The sequence below is a fragment of the Eutrema salsugineum genome, unplaced genomic scaffold, assembly GCF_000478725.1.
Source record: "Eutrema salsugineum unplaced genomic scaffold, Eutsalg1_0 scaffold_9, whole genome shotgun sequence".
Lineage (NCBI taxonomy): Eukaryota > Viridiplantae > Streptophyta > Magnoliopsida > Brassicales > Brassicaceae > Eutrema > Eutrema salsugineum.
Genome location: NW_006256342.1, coordinates 12059730 through 12077557, shown reverse-complemented (window position 1 = coordinate 12077557; position 17828 = coordinate 12059730). Strand labels below are relative to the sequence as shown.

The following is a 17828-nucleotide window of genomic DNA, read 5'->3' as shown; positions in this document are numbered from 1 at the left end:
AGCAGATGATGATGATATGAAAAATGATTAAAATATGGAGCTCTAGACATGATAGTTGGCTAAGGTGCATTAGTGATCAACCAAGATGCTAATGACAATATGAAATATAATTCAAGCAATTTAGGATTCAAAACAAGTCTATTCTTTCCCAAGATATAGAACACAAATCAGATTATTACTCATACCCAATCATCATTGGACTTATAACAATAAGACAGCATTTTAAATCAATCTTAGAACGTCATTTATGCATATAACAAACATTCCCATGGCATTAATGCATAAACCTCTATAATAGCTGGTTCAGACAATTTATCAAACACCTTTTGGTTGGATGAAATACTTGTGATCTGGGTTAGAGAGATCATCTAAAACACAGCATTAAGATCAGCTATTTAGAGAAATGAAAACATAAGTCTAGTCCTAAGCACCCTAACCTAACACTTTTACACCTTAACCTACATATTTAAAACTCCATTAAGGAAAATTACTCACTAATCATGATTTACACACTTAATCCTTTGCAAGATGTGATTTTAATCATGATTAGAAGCCTTGGATAATGAGAAAAGATGATAAGATGTAAAGAAACTGCTTTAAATCTGATTAAACTCAAAAAAGATTCTTCACAAATGATTGTTTTTTCATAAAAGAGGCAAGAGACAAAAGAGGATAAAAGATATCTAGGGTTTTTCACCCAAAATGTATTTATAGGTGGAGTCTTGGACCGGGTCTAATTGGGTACTGACCCGGCCGTGTTGGTTTCTGGTGATTCTTGTTACGACTTTGTCTTCTCCTCTTAACTCGCAGCACCCATCTTGCAGCCTCAAGCGAGCATTTCAGTTCTTCCCTGTTGCGGTTTGGACATCTCCTTCTCAACCGCAGCTCCTGACTTGCAGCCTGAAGCGAATGTTTACCAAGCCCCATGCTGCAGCTCACCTGACTCGCAGCCTTCAAGTCGCAGCCCCAAGCAAGTATTGCTGCGAGTCAGCTCCTTTCTTCTTCACTTGCAGCAATCATCTTGCAGCATGCATGGTTCACACTTAGAGATTTTGGAATTGTGGCATTCTCTTCATTTGCTCCGGGTCTCTTAAGTCGCAGCATTATTCGCAGCCTGGTTCCTAGAATCAATCGCATGCTGCTGCGAGTTGGCTCAGTCGCAGCACCCAAGTCGCATCATATCATTTTTACTCGGACCAATTCGCACTTGAGGCACCATAACATCTGGGATACTGGTCCATATGACTTGATTCAAACTCCAGAGTGAAGACAGCTCAATTGCCTAGAATGTTTCTGAGTTTGAGTGCATCCGGGGAGATTAAGGCTTTCCGGTAGGTGGTTCTTTGTATCGGCGGAGGAGGTTCCAGTTTCTTGCTGCAGGACATGTTTGTTTCCCGCTTGAGATATCTCCCAGATCACTACTCCAAATGATATGATTCTAAACAATTCTGGAAAGGTAACTAAAAGGTCTCAAATCTTGATGAAGGCACCAGAAACTGTCTCGGAGGGAAGGGCTTTATCCTGGGTGATTTTTGAGGTGCATCGGATCGGTCCGGAATGGTGCAAGACAGGTTCATTTTCTGTTGGCCATATATTTCTGCTCACTGCTCCACATCCATTGATTCTAAGTGCTCTGAAACCGCGATTCAATCCTCTTGAGTTTTGATGAAGACAACAGAGGCTGAATCTGACGGGAAGGCTTTTCGGTATTGCAATCTTTGAAGCGTATCAGCACCTGAGAATTGTGGCCGATAATCATGTACTGCGGTTCGTGTTTGGCCGATAGAATGCAACCCACGACAAGCTTTTTGGCCGAGAAAACCTTCCCGCAGTAAACCAGTTTGGCCGATAAACTCCAAATGCCCATTTTTATCATTTCTTCACATTTTTCACAAGTTTTTCCACTGGTTCCATCTTTTCCACTGATATTCTCCAAAGCACTTAAATATCACTCGAAACATGCAGGACTCCCTTGGACCTAATGCAAAATCCTAAAACTCTAAAACAAAGACAAACATGAAGAATTTATCTAAAATGTATGCATGAGACTCTAATTTTGGTCCAAAAATGCATCCTACACATGCAAATATGTGAATATATCAACTCCCCCACACTTATATTTTTGCTTGCCCTCAAGCAAACTAGAACAAATGAGAGAGAGGTTTGGAGTTTGCATTTCTTTAAAGAGAGATGATCATTAAAAGAATTCAATCTCATGGTCCTAGTTACTATTTCTGAAATGCAATGCAAGGAATACTCTGAATACAGCAAATTCAAGCCTTGATCTACACAAGCATTCTTATCCCTCAGCCTTTTAACATTCGTTAAGTTGTAACCATGTGGATCAAAGTGATGCATACTCAAATGAACAAGTTTGGCTAAGGGTGAGGTTATGAGATAAAAGTGATCTCATTCAATGCATATGTGGGTTCAATTCATCACAAGGGATCTTTCTATGAAGGACTGAACTTCAACAAACAGCTAAGGATAAAAAGCAACTTATGCATACAACAAATTCAATTCACCCTAACTCTAAACCCATGAAGAACACTCCCTAGTTACCCCTTATTCTTCCAAGGCTTTCATTGCCTTCTCAACCCATCTCTCACTTCACTCTCATTCTTTTTCTCACTATGGGATCTTTTTTTCCAATGGCTGGTGTTTCTCTTTTCACTTAGCTCTTTTCAATCCACATCTCATCTCTAGCCTCTTTTCTCAATGATTTTTGAAGCTTGAGCCCTTTTGGCGGCTTTTTTTTTTCTTTTCACACTTTGAGGCTTTTTTTTAACACTTAGAGCTTTTTCTTTTCAGACACCAGCCAATTCACACTTTGCAATCCCCTAGCTCCCATCTCAATCTCTTTCTTTTCCACTCATTTATTCCCCAAAGATCCCTTCCTAACCTACTCTAGTCTCATGATGCAGAGCTAGATCTACATGAAAGCCTACTCTTGTCGATCTAAACCCAACACTTTTGTCAAGTTCATTCAAAACAAGGCCTCACATTGCTCACTAGAGTGTTTAGGCTTCAAATATGGCTTAGTTAAGGGCAGGGAAAACTGTCTCAATGATGGAGATCAGCTACTTGGTTAGCAAGAGTGGTAAAAAGGGAAAGATAATCCAAGTATGTATATGCTATTCACAAGTTCATCTAAGCAAGCATCACATGATAATTTAAAATCATGTTAAAAGTTCCATTTGCTAATGCTGAGTTTAATTCAAAGTTTGTTTCAACCAAAGTCTAAACAATGCTACACATTTCATCACTTGCAAGCATCAAAGAACTTATAACTAGGGCCATGAACTAAACTCTTAAAATGATGTTCTCTCAAAGAAACATACATTACTCCCATGCAAATGATGCAAACCTATATGAAATGCAATCTAAACTCAATCCTAAAATGTGAACGCAATTAAATGAACATTATTTGTGAAATTTTTTCAGATTTTTTTATTTTTTTTTTTTATTTTTCTATGCACTTAGATACTATGCATGAATGAATGAGACTCAAAGTGAAAAAGAGAAAATAAGAACATAGAAAACAAAGTTAGATAACACTAAACCCCTCCTCCACACTTAAATAACAGTCCCTTGTGTTATAAAAGTATGAGAAAGAGGATAAACAAACATGAAATGAAAAAGATAAAGAAAAATGATAAATGCTTATTTAAAAGTGTTTGGAGTGATACCTGATGTGTTGTTGATGAAAAGGAGGAGTGAATATCTGCATCAGAGGAGGCTAGACATCATTGGAGGTGGGTTAGTTTTGATGTCACTCCTTGCTGCGACTTGGTTCACCAGCAGCACCTCACCAGCAGCCTGAAGCGGATGAAATTTTCTTGGCCTTGACTCCCTGCTGCGACTTGGTTCACCAGCAGCCTCTAGCTAGCAGCCACAAGCAAATGTAAATTGTTTGTCCTGGGCTCATTTCTGTGAGTTGTCTCACCAGTAGCACCTCACCAGCAGCCTGACATGATTTCTTTTTGCCTTGGCCATGTTTTCCTTGCTGCGGGTTGGTCACTAGCAGCACTTGACTCGCAGCCTGATGCAAATGGATTTCTCATGGTCCTTCATCTCTGCAGCTAGTTAGCTCACCAGCAACCACCAAGTCGCAGCCTCATGCAAATGTTTTTCTTCTTGGGTTTTTTTCTATGCTGCTAGTTAGATCACCAGCAGCCACCAAGTCACAACCTCATGCAAATGTATTTTTCTTGGCTTAGACTCATGCTGCGACTTGCTTAACCAGCAGCCACCAACTAGCAGCCCCAAGCGAATGAAAATGCTCTTGGCAATGACCCTGCTGATGCGACATGGTTCATCAGCAACACCCATCTAGCAGCAAAGGCCGAATCAGCTTTGTTCCATGCCCTTAAGCTCGTTTCTCATCTGTTGCTGGTTCTTTTTCCACCTTGTCCTTGAGCCACATGATTTCCCAGACATTTACAACCTGAGATCACTCCACAAAACACATCAAAACATCCTAAAACATAAAAAAATATTAAAAGACTATACAAGGATAAGCTTGAGGTGTATCTCAAGAGCACTTTGTTTTAAGTAACTAAGTTTGACTTTTCTCACTTGTTTACTTAGATGGGAGATCATCTAGAGGAACTGAGGAAGCTCCCTCCTTGATCTTATTAACCAGATAAGGCTTCAGTCTTTGCCCATTGACAACAAACCCTTTGCCATTCTTTCCCTTAAGCTCAATGGCTCCATAACTCCTCACTTGCATGATCTTAAAAGTGCTTGACCACCTTGATCTAAGTTTCCCTGGTAACAGTTTGAGTCGTGAGTTAAACAACAGCACCAGATCCCCTTCCTTGAAATCTCTCTTCAGAATCTTCTGATCATGTAGGCTCTTGGTCCTTTCTTTGTAGATCCTTGAACTTTCATAGGCATCAAGCCTAATCTCATCAAGCTCATGAAGTTGGAAGAGCCTCTTCTCCTGAGCAGTCTTGATGTCAAAGTTGAGAAGCTTGAAAGCCCACAATGCCTTGTACTCTAGTTCCACAGGCAAGTGAAAACTCTTTCCAATGAGAAGATTGAAAGGAGAGGTCCCTATGGGTGTCTTGAATGCATTTCTGTATGCCCATAAGGCATCATCCAACTTCTTAGACCAATCTTTTCTTGTTGAGTTCACTGTCCTCTCCAAGATAGCCTTGATTTGTCTATTGAAAACCTCCAGTTGGCCACTAGTTTGAGGTGATAAGGGCTTTCCACCTTGTGTTTAACTCCATACTTCTTGAGAAGACCTTCAAATGTCTTGTTTATGAAGTGCTCCCTCCATCACTGATCACAACTCTTGGAACACCAAACCTTGGAAAGATAATGGAATTGAACAGCTTTACCACACTACTTTGGCATCATTTGTTGGGCTTTAAACAGCTTATACCCACTTTGAGACATATTCCACAACAACAAGTATGTATTGGTTACCATATGATGTTGGGAAAGGTCCCATGAAATCAATGCTCCAGCAATCAAAGACTTCTACCTCCAAAATTGGGTTCTGAGGCATCTCATGCCTTTTGGAGATGTTCCCAGCCCTTTGATAGACATCACACTTGACAGAAAAATCCTGAGCATCCTTGAACATGCTAGGCTACCAAAATACTGCTTGTAAGACCTTTGAAACTGTTTTAAAGGCAGCATTGTGGCCACCATATGCAGACCCATGGCATTCAAGCAACACTCCTTGAACCTCTTCCTCAGCTAGACATCTTCTATGGTCATTGTTGAGCACATATAGAAATGGCTCATCCCAATAGAATCTTTTGATGTCTTTGAAGAATTTCTTCGTTTGATAATTGCTCATCTCAGGAGGCTCCACTCCACATGAAAGATAATTCACAATATCAGCAAACTAGGGTAGCCCTCTCTCTTTGATTGACTTGATCTCTTCTAGCTCATTTAAGGCTTTCACCATCATAAGCTGTTCCTCTTCAAGTGGGACCTCACCTTGTACTCTTAATCTTGATAGATGATCAACAACACCATTTTCTATTCCCTTCTTGTCTTTAATCTCCATGTCAAACTCTTGGAGAAGAAGGATCCATCTCAGCAACCTTGGTTTTGCATCTTTCTATGCAATCAGGTACCTAAGAGCAGCATGATCTGTGTACACAATCACCTTGGAACCCACTAAATAGGACCTGAACTTGTCAAAAAGCAAAGACAATTGCCAGCATTTCTTTCTCAGTTGTTGCATATCTTTCTTGAGCTCCATCCAATATTCTACTTGCATAATAGATCACATACAACTTCTTGTATTTCTTTTGACCCAAAACAGAACCCACAGCAAAATTAATAGCATCTGTCATGATTTCAAATGGCAAACTCCAGTCTTGGTTTTGAACAATGGAGGCAGTGATCAAAGCTTGCTTGATCTCATTGAAGGAATCTTCACATTCCTTGTCAAACACAAACTCCACTTCCTTGCAGAGCAGTCTTGTCAGCGGCTTTGCAATTTTTGAAAAGTCCCTGATGAACCTCCTATAGAACCCAGCATGTCCAAGGAAGCTTCGCTTCCCTTTCACTGAACTTGGAGCTTGCAGATTCAACATCACCTCAACCTTTGCCTTGTCCACTTAAATGCCAGCTTCTGAGATCTTGTGTCCCAAAACAATTCCTTCCTTCACCATGAAGTGGCATTTTTTCCAATACAGAACTAGGTTGGACTCCTCACATCTTTGCAACACCTGACATAGATTAGACAAACAAGAAGAAAAGGAGGGTCCATATACGCTGAAATCATCCATGAACACCTCCACTTTTTTCTCTATTAGGTCAGAAAATATTGAAAGCATGCACCTTTGGAAGGTGGCTGGAGCATTACAAAGCTTAAAGGGCATTCTTCTGTAGGTAAATGTGCCATATGGGCAAGTAAAAGTTGTCTTTTCCTGATCATTTAGGTGTATAGGAATCTGAAAGAAACCTGAGTATCCATCAAAGAAACAGTTATATGAGTGATTGCTAGCCTTTCTAACATTTATGAAGGGCAAAGGAAAATGGTCTTTTAGAGGCTGCATTTCTATAGTCTATACACATCCTATGCTCTGTCATAGTCCTAGTAGAGATTAGCTCAACTTTCTCATTCCTAACAACTGTTATGCCACCCTTTTTAGGAACAATATGGACTGGAGAAACCCACTTTGAGTCAGAAATAGGATATATTATCCCTGCCTCAAGGATTTTGAGGATCTCTCTCGTAACCACACTTTGAGATTTGGGTTTAATCTCTTTTGATGCTCTATAGAGGTCATAGACTCCTCCTCCAAGTGTACCCTATGGGTGCATAAGCTAGGTGAGATCCCTTTGGTATCATCTAGTGAATAGCCTATAGCTCTCCTATACTTTCTTAGTTCATTCAACAAAGCATTCTCTTCATGAACTAATAGGCTATCATTGATGATCACTGGTATGATGCACTAGAGCCAAGAAATGTATACCTGAGGCCACTAGGGAGTGCATTGAGTTCCACTTTGGGTGCTCTGAGTTCACTCCAATCATCATTGAAGTGTGTATGTTCAGCTTATGCTCCCTTTGTGTTGCTTTCCTCAGTCTCTCTGTCAGCTTCTTCTGACTTTGTACCCACGGCCATGCATCTCTCAACTGAACCTTGGCTCAAACCCATTCCACTTGTTCCCTGAACCTCTTGGCCACCAGTTCCCAGCTCCAAATACAGTGTTTCTGCTCCTGCTGCCTTGTGCTGGTCCAATGCCAACTTGTATGTTTCACTCTCATCGGCTAAGAACCCATGCTCTCCTGGTTCTTTTATCAAATTGATCTGAAGAGGATTATCAAGTGTCAACTCTTCTAACAACTCATCAGCCAACGAATCCATTGTCTCAATGTAGAACACTTGTCTTTCAATAATTGGCTTCTTTATGACCTCATTAATGCCAAACTTTAGAAATTCTAACCCAAGATGCAATTCAATCTTGCCTTCTCTCACATCTATGATAGCACCAACTGTTGCAAAAGAAGGTCTTCCCAATATGAGAGGGTCGTTAGGTTCCTCATCCATTTCCAAAACAATGTAATTAGTTGAGACCTCAAAATCTCCAGTCTTCACTGGAATCTCCAGTTTATTTTGGTAGTTTTATGTTTAACCGCTGAAACATCCGCTGGTTTCCCAGTCAAAAATGTCCTGCAAATGGACTTGCTTTCAACAGATAAATCATTCGTGCAAACCGCTTAATAACGCTCAAAACTGCAATCGCCCGCTTCCGCAAACTTCCGCACTCGCAACCGCAACTGCTGCGTTTAAACCAGTCAGACCTTAAGAGATCTTAGATGGCTTGTAATATGAGAAACCCAGATTCTTTGCTATGGAGAATGGCATCAGACTAACACTGGCTCCAAGATTAGATATACAGTTTGCGAATTTGAGGAGCACATGGTAAGGTGGAGCTCCCTGGATCAGACAACTTCTTTGGGATTGCCTTCCTTTTAATTATGGCGCTGCACTCATGACTCAAGACCACCATTCCTTGTAACTCATTTGTCTTGTCAAGAATAGCATCCTTTAGAAACTTGGAATACTGAGGAACCAAGAGAAAGGCTTCAATAAAATGTATGGTGAGCTCCATCTTCTCCATCTGCTTGTCAAAAAGAGTTCTACCTTTCTCTAAAAGCTGCTTCTTAAATCTTCCTGGAACAGGCAGCTTTGGCTGATAAGGTGGTGGTGGAACATATAGTTTCTCAGGCACCTTCTCTTTTGCCACACCTTTACCTTTTTCAATCTTCTCAACTGGTAACTCCACAACTTCTTCATCTAGATTACTCCTTTGAGTCACCCCCCCCCCCACTAGGTTGCTCATTGTCCTCAATGAGCACTTGTCTTTGCTCTCTTTTTGGGTAACTCCTTTCCACTTCTTAGAGTTATAGCATGAGCATACTCTTTGGGGTTTGTTTCAGGTTTTCCTGAAAGTGTTCCTTGTTTTCTAGATGAAGAAAAAGTCTGGTTCTTCTGAAGATCTTTGGACTGATTCTGTAGTGACTCATATTTGGAACTGAGATCACTAAAACCATGATGTACCAACTGTTGACCCTGCAGTATCTGTTGTAGAGCTCCACTGATGTCTGAACCCTGTTGCTATGAAGGACCCTGCTGCTGTTGTTGACCAAACCCTGGAAGAACCTTGTTCTTCTGGAAGTTTTCCTGATTAGAAAAGTTGTTCCCTTGGTTCTGAATAGGTGCCTGAACATACTGCTGCTTTCCTTGGTAATTCCCTTGAAACTGATTCTTAGGAACAGACCCTTGAGGTTGAAGTTGCTGAGAAGGATTTACTTGGTCACCAGGATTTGCCACATTTTGGATTTCTATAACTCAGGTTCTGATTGTAGTTGTTGAACATGTTGAACTTGTTCTGGTTCTCAATATAATTGAGCTCTTTCTGAGTCAAACCCTCTTCATTCACATTCTCAAAACATTGAGCTTGCTCATCAAATTAACCAACAAAATAAAGAGGTTTCTGAGTAGCAACTAAGACCTTGTCTAGCTTGCTTTCCAGCTCCTTTATATCCTTCCTCATTCTCTGTTCTTTACTAGACCCCTCTCCTCTATTAGCTCTATCATATTTTTCACCATAAGTATCATTGCTCATTGCCAAATTCTCAACTAGCTCCATGGCAGCTTTGATCTCCTTGGCTTAGAAGTTCTCATTGGAAGCAGTATCAAGGTGGTTTATAAACTTTGGCAGGACACCTCTATAAAGAGTGCTTAGCAATGATGCCTCTGAAAACCCATGGTGAGGGCATTGATTAGTACTGTAGCTCATGAATCTCTCCCAAGCCTCATCAAAAAGTTTCATCGTGGTGTTGGGTAAAGGATAAGATCTGATTCCTGAGCTTTGCTGTCCTGGAGGTTGAAACGAAATTTGACAAGAAAGCTTGCTTGCATTGTTTCCAAGTCTGAATAGAACCTTGAGGTAAATTCTTCTCCCATTGGCGTGCTTTATCTCCTAGACTGAAGAGAATAGTCTTAACTTGAATCCATCTTCAGAGACCCCACTGATCTTGGTAATGTTGCAGACCCTATCAAAGTTGTCTAGATGATCTAAGGGATCCTCCATAGATAAGCCATGAAACTTTGAGTTTTTCACCATGTAAAGAAGAGATGCTTTAACTTTAGAGTTATTGTTTTGCACAGCTGGAGCTTGGATACCGTGTCTGTTCTGACAAGCATTGGCCCTGTCATTGGCCCCAACAAAGATTGGATTCATCACCTTGAGGTTGGTGATGCCTGTTCTGGTGTTGGTTCTCCTGATTCAGATGAGCCTGATGCTCATTTCTAGCAGCTTGGTTTTTGTTAACCTGAGCCAGGTGCTCATTCCTTGCACCCATGTTTTGATTCACATAACCTTACTGCTCATTCCTTGCTGCTTGGTGTTGGTTAACCTCAGCCTGGTGCTCTGCCTGGTTTCCTTGCTGTTTCATTTCCACAACTAGGCCCTCTTCTCTTGGTCTTCTTCCTCTTCTCTCTAACAGATTGATGTTGTCTATGTTGGGGAGAGGAGGATCACAGCTTCTGGATCTTGATCTGGTGTTCATGCACCTGGAACTTCAAAGGCAGAACTTATAGATTTATCAATAAAACAAAACAAAAAAGACTTGATCTCAAGAACAAATCAAAGACTAATCTAACGATCCACACTATGGCAATGGGGCCAATAGATAACAAGCGGTTTTTAAGTTCTTGTGCGTTCAGTTCCCCAATGTCTTTGCAGTATATGAGGTTATCAATCCATTGTGTGGCTTTAGTATACTAATCTATATGATGTGTATCTTAATTCAAGCTAAACAAGATGATTTGGTTTGTAACAAGTGACAAGATTAAATTAAACAAGTCTAAGCAATGATTAAAAGCAAACAAAAACAAGCAAAGCAGATGATGATGATATGAAAAATGATTAAGACGTGGATCTCTAGACATGATAGTTGGCTAAGGTGCATTAGTGATCAACCAAGGTGCTAATGACAATATGAAATATGATTCAAGCAACTTAGGATTTAAAAAAAGACTACTCTTTCCCAAGATATAGAACACAAATCAGATTATTACTCATACCCAATCATCATTGGAGACATAACAATAAGACAACATTATAAATCAATCCTAAAATATCATTTGTGCATATAACAAACATTCCCATGATATTAATGCATAAACCTCTATAATAGCTGGTTCAGGCATTTCATCAAAACCTTTTTGGGTGGCTGAAATGCCTAAGATCTGGGTCAGAGGGTTCATTAAAAACCCAGCATTAAGACCAGCTATTTAGAGAAATGAAAATATAAATCTAGTTCTAAGCACCCTAATCTAACACTTTTACACCTTAACCTACATATCTAGAACTCCATTAAAGAAAACTACTCACTAATCATGATTCACACACTTAATCCTTTGCAAGATGTGATGTTATCATGATTAGAAGCCTTGAATGATGAGAAAGATGTAAAGAAACAGCTTTAAATCTGATTAAACTCAAAGAAGATTCTTCACAAATGATTATTTTTGCATAAAAGAGGCAAGAGACAAAAGAGGATAAAAGATATCTAGGGTTTTTCACCCCAAAATGTATTTATAGGTGTAGTCTTGGACCGGGTCAGCCCAGGACACACTGGGTACTGACCCGGCTTGGTTGGTTTCTGGTGACCTTTGCTGCGACTTGGTCTTCTCCTCCTCATTCGCAGCACCTATCTCGCAGCCTCAAGCGAGCATTTCAGTTCTTCTCTGATGCGGCTTGGAAATCTCCTTCTCACACGCTGCTCCTGACTCGCAGCCTGAAGCAAATGTTTTCCAAGCCTCATGCTGCGGCCCTCCTGACTCGCAGCCTTCAAGTCGCAGCCCCAAGCGAGTATTGCTGTGAGTCAGCTCCTTTCTTCTTCACTCGCAGCAATCATCTTGCAGCATGGTTCACACTTAGAGATTTTGGAATTGCGGCATTCTCTTCATATGCTCCGGGTCTCCCAAGTCGCAGCATCATTCACAGTCTGGTTCCTAGAATCAATCGCATGCTGTTGCGAGTTGACTCAGTCGCAGCACCCAAGTTGCAGCATTTCATTTTTACTCGGACTAATTCGCACTTGAGGCAACATAACTTCTGGGATACTGGTCCAAATGACTTGATTCAAACTCCAGAGGGAATGCAACTCAATTGCCTAGAACGTTTTTGAATAGTGCGAGTGCATCCGAGGAGATTAAGGCTTTCCGGTAGGCGGTTCTTTGCATCGGCTCAGGAGGTTCCAGTTTCTTGCTGCGGGACATGTCTGTTTCCCACTTGAGATATCTCCCAGCTCACTACTCCAAATGATATGATTCCAAACATTCTGGAAAGGTAATTCAAAGCTCTCAAATCTTGATGAAGGCACCGGAAACTTTATCGGAAGGGAAGGGCTTCGTCCTGGGTGAACTTTGAGGCGCATCGGATCGGTTCGGAATGGATGCGAGACAGGTTCATCTTCTGTTGGGCATATCTTTCAGCTCACTGTTCCAAATCCATTGATTCCAAGTGTTCTGGAACCGTGATTCAATCCCTTGATTTTTTATGAAGACACCAGTGGCTGAATAGGACGGAAAGGCTTTTCGGTATCGCGATCTTTGAAGCGTATTGACACTTGAGAATTTTCGCCGATGATCATGTACTGCAGTTCGCGTTTTGGCCGACAGAATGCACCCCGCGGTAAGCTTTTTGGCCGAGAAAACCTTCCCGCGCTACACCATTTTTGCCGATTAACTCCAAATGCCCATTTTTATCATTTCTTCACTTTCTTTCACCATTTCTTCCACTGGTTCCATTTTTTTCACTCTAGATAAGCTCCAAAGCATATGAATATCACTCCAAACATGCAAGACTCCCTTGGACCTAATGCAAAGTCCTAAAATTCTAAAACAAAGACAAAACATGAAGAATTTATCTAAAATGCATGCATGAGACTCTATTCTTGGTCCAAAAATGCATCCTAAACATGCACATATGTGAATATATCAAGGATTAGCGAATTTGAGAAAGGTTCAGATTCAACATCTTCAAATCATTCATTGGATATAGAGTAGTTAATCCTATGTTTTTCTTAATCTGTTGAATCAAAGTCTTATTATGTAATTATGGCCAGCCTTGACACTTTGGGAGCCTAAGTAAAAAAAAAACAAATCGTTACTTCTATTTATATACTCGGTGTCTTTCCCGCGCCTTACACGGTTCCCCCGAGAGGTTTTTTCTTCTTTTTCCTCCTCTTTATCTTTTGGTTATTCTTCTTTATCGCCTTTTCTTTATTCTTCTTCATTGTTTTCCAACTATCCAATATCAGTGTAGGTAGATTGTAAGAATCAATACTCTAATACCTACGTAGAGATGGCACTATATACAAAGGAAGAGAGGAAGCACCTACGCACTGTAAGACAACAAAAACCAATAACCAGTTATAGCTAAAAGCTTAGACAATTACAATACATATAAAAAATAAGAAGAATCTTGTATAACAAAAATAAAAAAATTTTGACCGTCTTTGCCTTTTCTTCTTCTTCCTCTTATTTATCTTTTGATTTTGTTATTCTTCATCGTCTTCGATTTCTACTTCTTCATTCTCTTCTGATTTGTCTTCTTCCTCGTTTTCTCGTTCTTTGTTCAATTCTTCTTCATATTCTTTATCTTTCAGTTTTTTCTTCTTCGTATTTTCCTTATTCTTTTTCATTGCATTTGATCAATTCTTCCCACGACTTTTTTCTTCTTTTCCGGGTTTTACTCGTGTTCTTCTTCTTTATCCCATTTCAATGCATTTTTTTGTTCCTCTTCGAATTTTTGTTCTTCCTCTTTTCCATCGAATTCATTTTTCTCCTCTTCTTCTTATTCATCTTTTAGAGTTTCTTATTCCTTGTTTTTTCCTTCTTCTTCTTCGTCTTTGACTTCTACTTGTACTTCTTCTTGTTTGACTTTTTCTTATTCCTCTTAAATATCTTTCAATTTTCTTATCCCTCATCATTTTCTTCATCATCGTCTATGTCTCCCCGAATTTTTATTTTGATTTTTCTTCGTCTTTTCTTTGCCTCTTAGTCTTCATTGTATTCGTCTTTTCAGAATGATTATTATTCCGATTCATAATTTATCTTGTCTCCATATTCTGATTCCTTTACTTGCACGGACAACGGTTTAATCTCTCTATCTCCTTCCCTCTCCCCCTCTTTTTGTATCTCTTTCTCTCCCCCTCTCTCTCCTCTTTGTATCTCCCTCTACCTCTCTCTCCATCTCTCCCTCTCTATATTCATAACTTAAATCTCCTTAGGTTTTTCCTTATTTTTATTCTTCTTCTTCTCTTCAAATTATTAATAAATTCTACAATATAGCTTTGGCCTTATCTCCTTCTCTCTTTTGTTCTTTTCTTTACTTTCAAGCCCTCGTCATCTCTTTTTTCCACTTTTTCATATCAATCAAAAATTTCTTTGCCATCCAACTATCTTTCCTTAATGGGTTTTCTTTAGCTTCCGTGTTTTTCTCATGCATTTCAGTCAAGGGCTCAAACCCGTTTTATTATTGTCGAATTCAACGTCTGAATGTTCAATCTCTGTTGGCTCGTCTTCACGTAAACCAGTGAACTTCAGAAACACATAACAATCTGATTTGAGTTGTTTTGAACACAGAAACCTATTCGAGATTTCATCTCATTTTTCAACTCATCTTCGAATATACAGTTGTTTTGTATAATTTCTGTTTTAGAGAAGCAATCAAAAGATAGACTGTTTTAGGATAAATTACTAAAATTTTTAAAGCAATGGAGTTATACGACGCAAGAAATTTTTTTGTTTTTGTCATTAACTCATTTCCCCAAAAATTAACTTGGAGCTTCTGAACTTTTTTTGCTTTTGTAATTTCCCCCAAAATAGTAATTGATTTTAAAAGAAATTTATATTTGCATTCTGACTATTGAGAGACGAGTCTGCGATACTGCAAGGATAGTCCACAATGCAACGTGTCTAATGATGTATTTAATAAAGATACGTTAATAAAAAACCTTCCTTGAAAGGCCTCGTGAAATCATGGAGGAACACATCTAAAACTTAATGAAACCAAAGTAGAGCAAACACAAAAAAAAACATGTTTGTTTCTGTTTCTTATTGGGCTAAACCAAATCTGTAGACACAGCGAAGCATGATGCACGACATTGAAGAATTTTGTTTCTCTTTTACTTAGCCTGAGGATGAGAAGAGATAAACTCAACCGCAAGATCGATGGACTGTATCTTGTCTGCTTCATTATCAGGGATCTCAAACCCAAATTCTTCCTCGAACGCCATCACAACTTCCACAGTGTCCAAACTGTCTAACCCGAGATCGTTATGGAAATGGGCTTTTGGTGTTACCTGTAACGAGAATACAGACGTATCAGTACCAAGTTTAAGCCTAGTTTATTTGCAATAGCTGACTAGAAAGCATTGAAATTGGAGCCTACGATAGTCACGAAGGGTGAAACAAATGCAAATGCTTTACAGTGTGGGGTTGAGTTGCTTGATTCAAAGAGCTAAGCAGCAGTATATAAACACTCAACCATAAAGCCTACAATCAGAAATGCCCGAATAATCATTCGGCTAAACTTCTCAAACGCTTCTGGATATTATAATACTGCATGCGGTCTAATACTTCTAGAGAGTTTTATCATTTCATAAATCCACAAATACTGTACTACTAAGGGAAATAACAACTCCTAATCATTAATATATACTATGAGAAATTTTATATTAATATAAGCGTTCCCAAATTCCACCGAAACGTTGTAGAAACGTTTCCGAGCCGTTCCCGATCAGTATTTCGGAGACGTGAGACGTCTACAAATTGCCGTACCCGTGCATCATAGCAGTCAGACCGCAACTTATCAAAGAAAAACAGCTTAGTTAGAGCAAACCAAAACCATATAACAAGCTCTTCTACAAGATTGTGATGCTGAAGAAACTTTGGGAAAACTCAACCTAGTCAAAGATAATGAGATCAAGACACGATATCGCTTATGGCGATGAACATAGTTAAATCAGTAACATGCATTTTTCAACAGCAAGATAAGCCCGAAAAAAGGTATGGATAAAACAGGAATTCACAGAAACATAAAAAGAGAAAGAGAGCATCTTTCTCTTAAGGATTATACATAGACCTCACCAATAGTTTCCAACTCTTCTTGACAAAATTTGCATTGCTGCTAATTATAAAAAAGGAATAGAGAAATCTTGATAAGCCACACAAGGAGAAGTTGGGAGCAAACAAGTATGAGCAAAAAGGCAATACAAATTGATGCAATGTAGTTTCCAGATTGTTGCAATGTAAATGCTCAAATACATATACAAGCATGTGAAAAGAAGGCCAAAACGAAAAAACTTGTATCTACACTGCAACAATCACCCAAAAAGGTAAGAAAACAGATACCCACATTTCTCAATCCGATGCAATATATCTTCTATGTTCTTGCAAATACAAAGAAAATGATGCATCCTAAGCTTCCTACTCAGGCAATTCAAAATATCGAATAAGTGCTGAGTGATAGGCTTCGTTATATATTATCTTGGTATTGATAAGAACACTAAAATCTCAGCTTCAATCAAAGCTTTTCTTCATCTAATCAATAACCAGTAATGCAGAAAAAATCAGATAATCTTTCAATTCTAGGGTCTACTCAAAATCCCACTAAGTAGAATCACTACGAATATCAATTTCATGGCAAATACAAACGAAAATGAAAGTAGAAATGGCTCGAATCAAGGAAAAATATAACTGGAATACCTTTGAGGGATCGACTCTTTGAAAGTTTTTGACGACTGAGATAACGCGATCTGTGACATCAGATTTGTCTAGAAACGATCCTCTAACTTCGTCGGAGAAACGGCGAAGAAGAACGGTGAAAGGGAGTGCAGATTCTCGAGCGCCGATGTTATCCTTTAGAAGTGATGCATTGACGTTGACTCTAAGGTGTCGAAGCAGAGCATTTCTCGCCGCCATCGCTGTGTTGCAAAACGGAAACAAAAAAATACCTAGAAGCTTTCTCTGTGCTCGCGAAGACTCGAGAAAGGAGTTTTGCTAGGTGTCAAACGACGTCGTAGATTGTGTAGTGGGATTTCCCTTTCTTCTGCTTCTTATTTAGGCCCATTAACTGTTTTATACGCTTCCAAATTTTCGTTCGATTGTTGTGCATAATTCATCTATCATATTGACTATATCCATGCTTCGATTGATTTTTTTTGTCGTCCGAAGCCATGCTTCGATTGATTAAACTGTGGAATGGTGAAATCCCGTTTTTAACCAGACTCAAGTATTTTATCAATAACACATAGTACAAATAAAAGATCTATTAAACAGAAAAATAACTTTCAAATAGATTATTCGTAGCATAGTTCAATATTGCTTCTAAGTTTTCCATTGTTGTTTTTTTTTTTTTGTCATCTTTAGCCTTACGAATTTATGATGTAATGTATTCTTTTCTCCCAAACGTGTGATCAAACACACTAAATCTATCTTTTTTTTTTGGTAAACTACACTAAATCTATCTTAAAAACTGTTTATTTGAAAAAGTGAACTTCTATATAGGCTTTTTAGGCATACTTTATTCAATCATAGTTTTTAATAGAATTTAAATTTAACCACAATCCACATTATACAACTAATGATTCTAAATGATATTTTAAAATCCAGTGTCATTGGAACTTTTGATTGTAAATCATGTTTAAGAGATTTTAAAGTTTGGTGTTATTCAATGAAGATTTCAAATCTTTCATTAAAATACAGTGTTATTCAAAACTAAATAACTTTTAAAATCTTTGTATATTAAGTCATTTCAAATCAATTCCAA

The 17828-nt window shown here is 38.9% G+C and overlaps 2 protein-coding genes and 1 non-coding gene across 3 annotated transcripts; 1 reads left to right on the top strand and 2 right to left on the bottom strand.

Moving 5' to 3' along the window:
- Positions 1–4582: 4582 nt before the first annotated feature.
- On the bottom strand, positions 4583–5596 carry LOC112086186. The gene is made up of 2 exons (XM_024154966.1): positions 5437–5596; positions 4583–5220 (listed from the first exon to the last, which is right to left on the bottom strand). The coding sequence occupies exons 1-2, from the start codon at positions 5594–5596 to the stop codon at positions 4583–4585; spliced, it is 798 nt and encodes a 265-aa protein (XP_024010734.1).
- Positions 5597–9744: 4148 nt separating this feature from the next.
- On the top strand, positions 9745–9855 carry LOC112087143. Its single transcript, XR_002899914.1, has one exon. It is a non-coding gene; the product is annotated as a small nucleolar RNA R71 (small nucleolar RNA).
- A 5099-nt stretch (positions 9856–14954) lies between these two features.
- On the bottom strand, positions 14955–17110 carry LOC18009440 (acyl carrier protein 2, mitochondrial). The gene is made up of 2 exons (XM_006391504.2): positions 16766–17110; positions 14955–15360 (listed from the first exon to the last, which is right to left on the bottom strand). Exons 1-2 carry the CDS (start codon positions 16979–16981, stop codon positions 15184–15186), a joined length of 393 nt encoding a protein of 130 aa, XP_006391566.1. The 5' UTR covers positions 16982–17110; the 3' UTR covers positions 14955–15183.
- Positions 17111–17828: the final 718 nt, after the last annotated feature.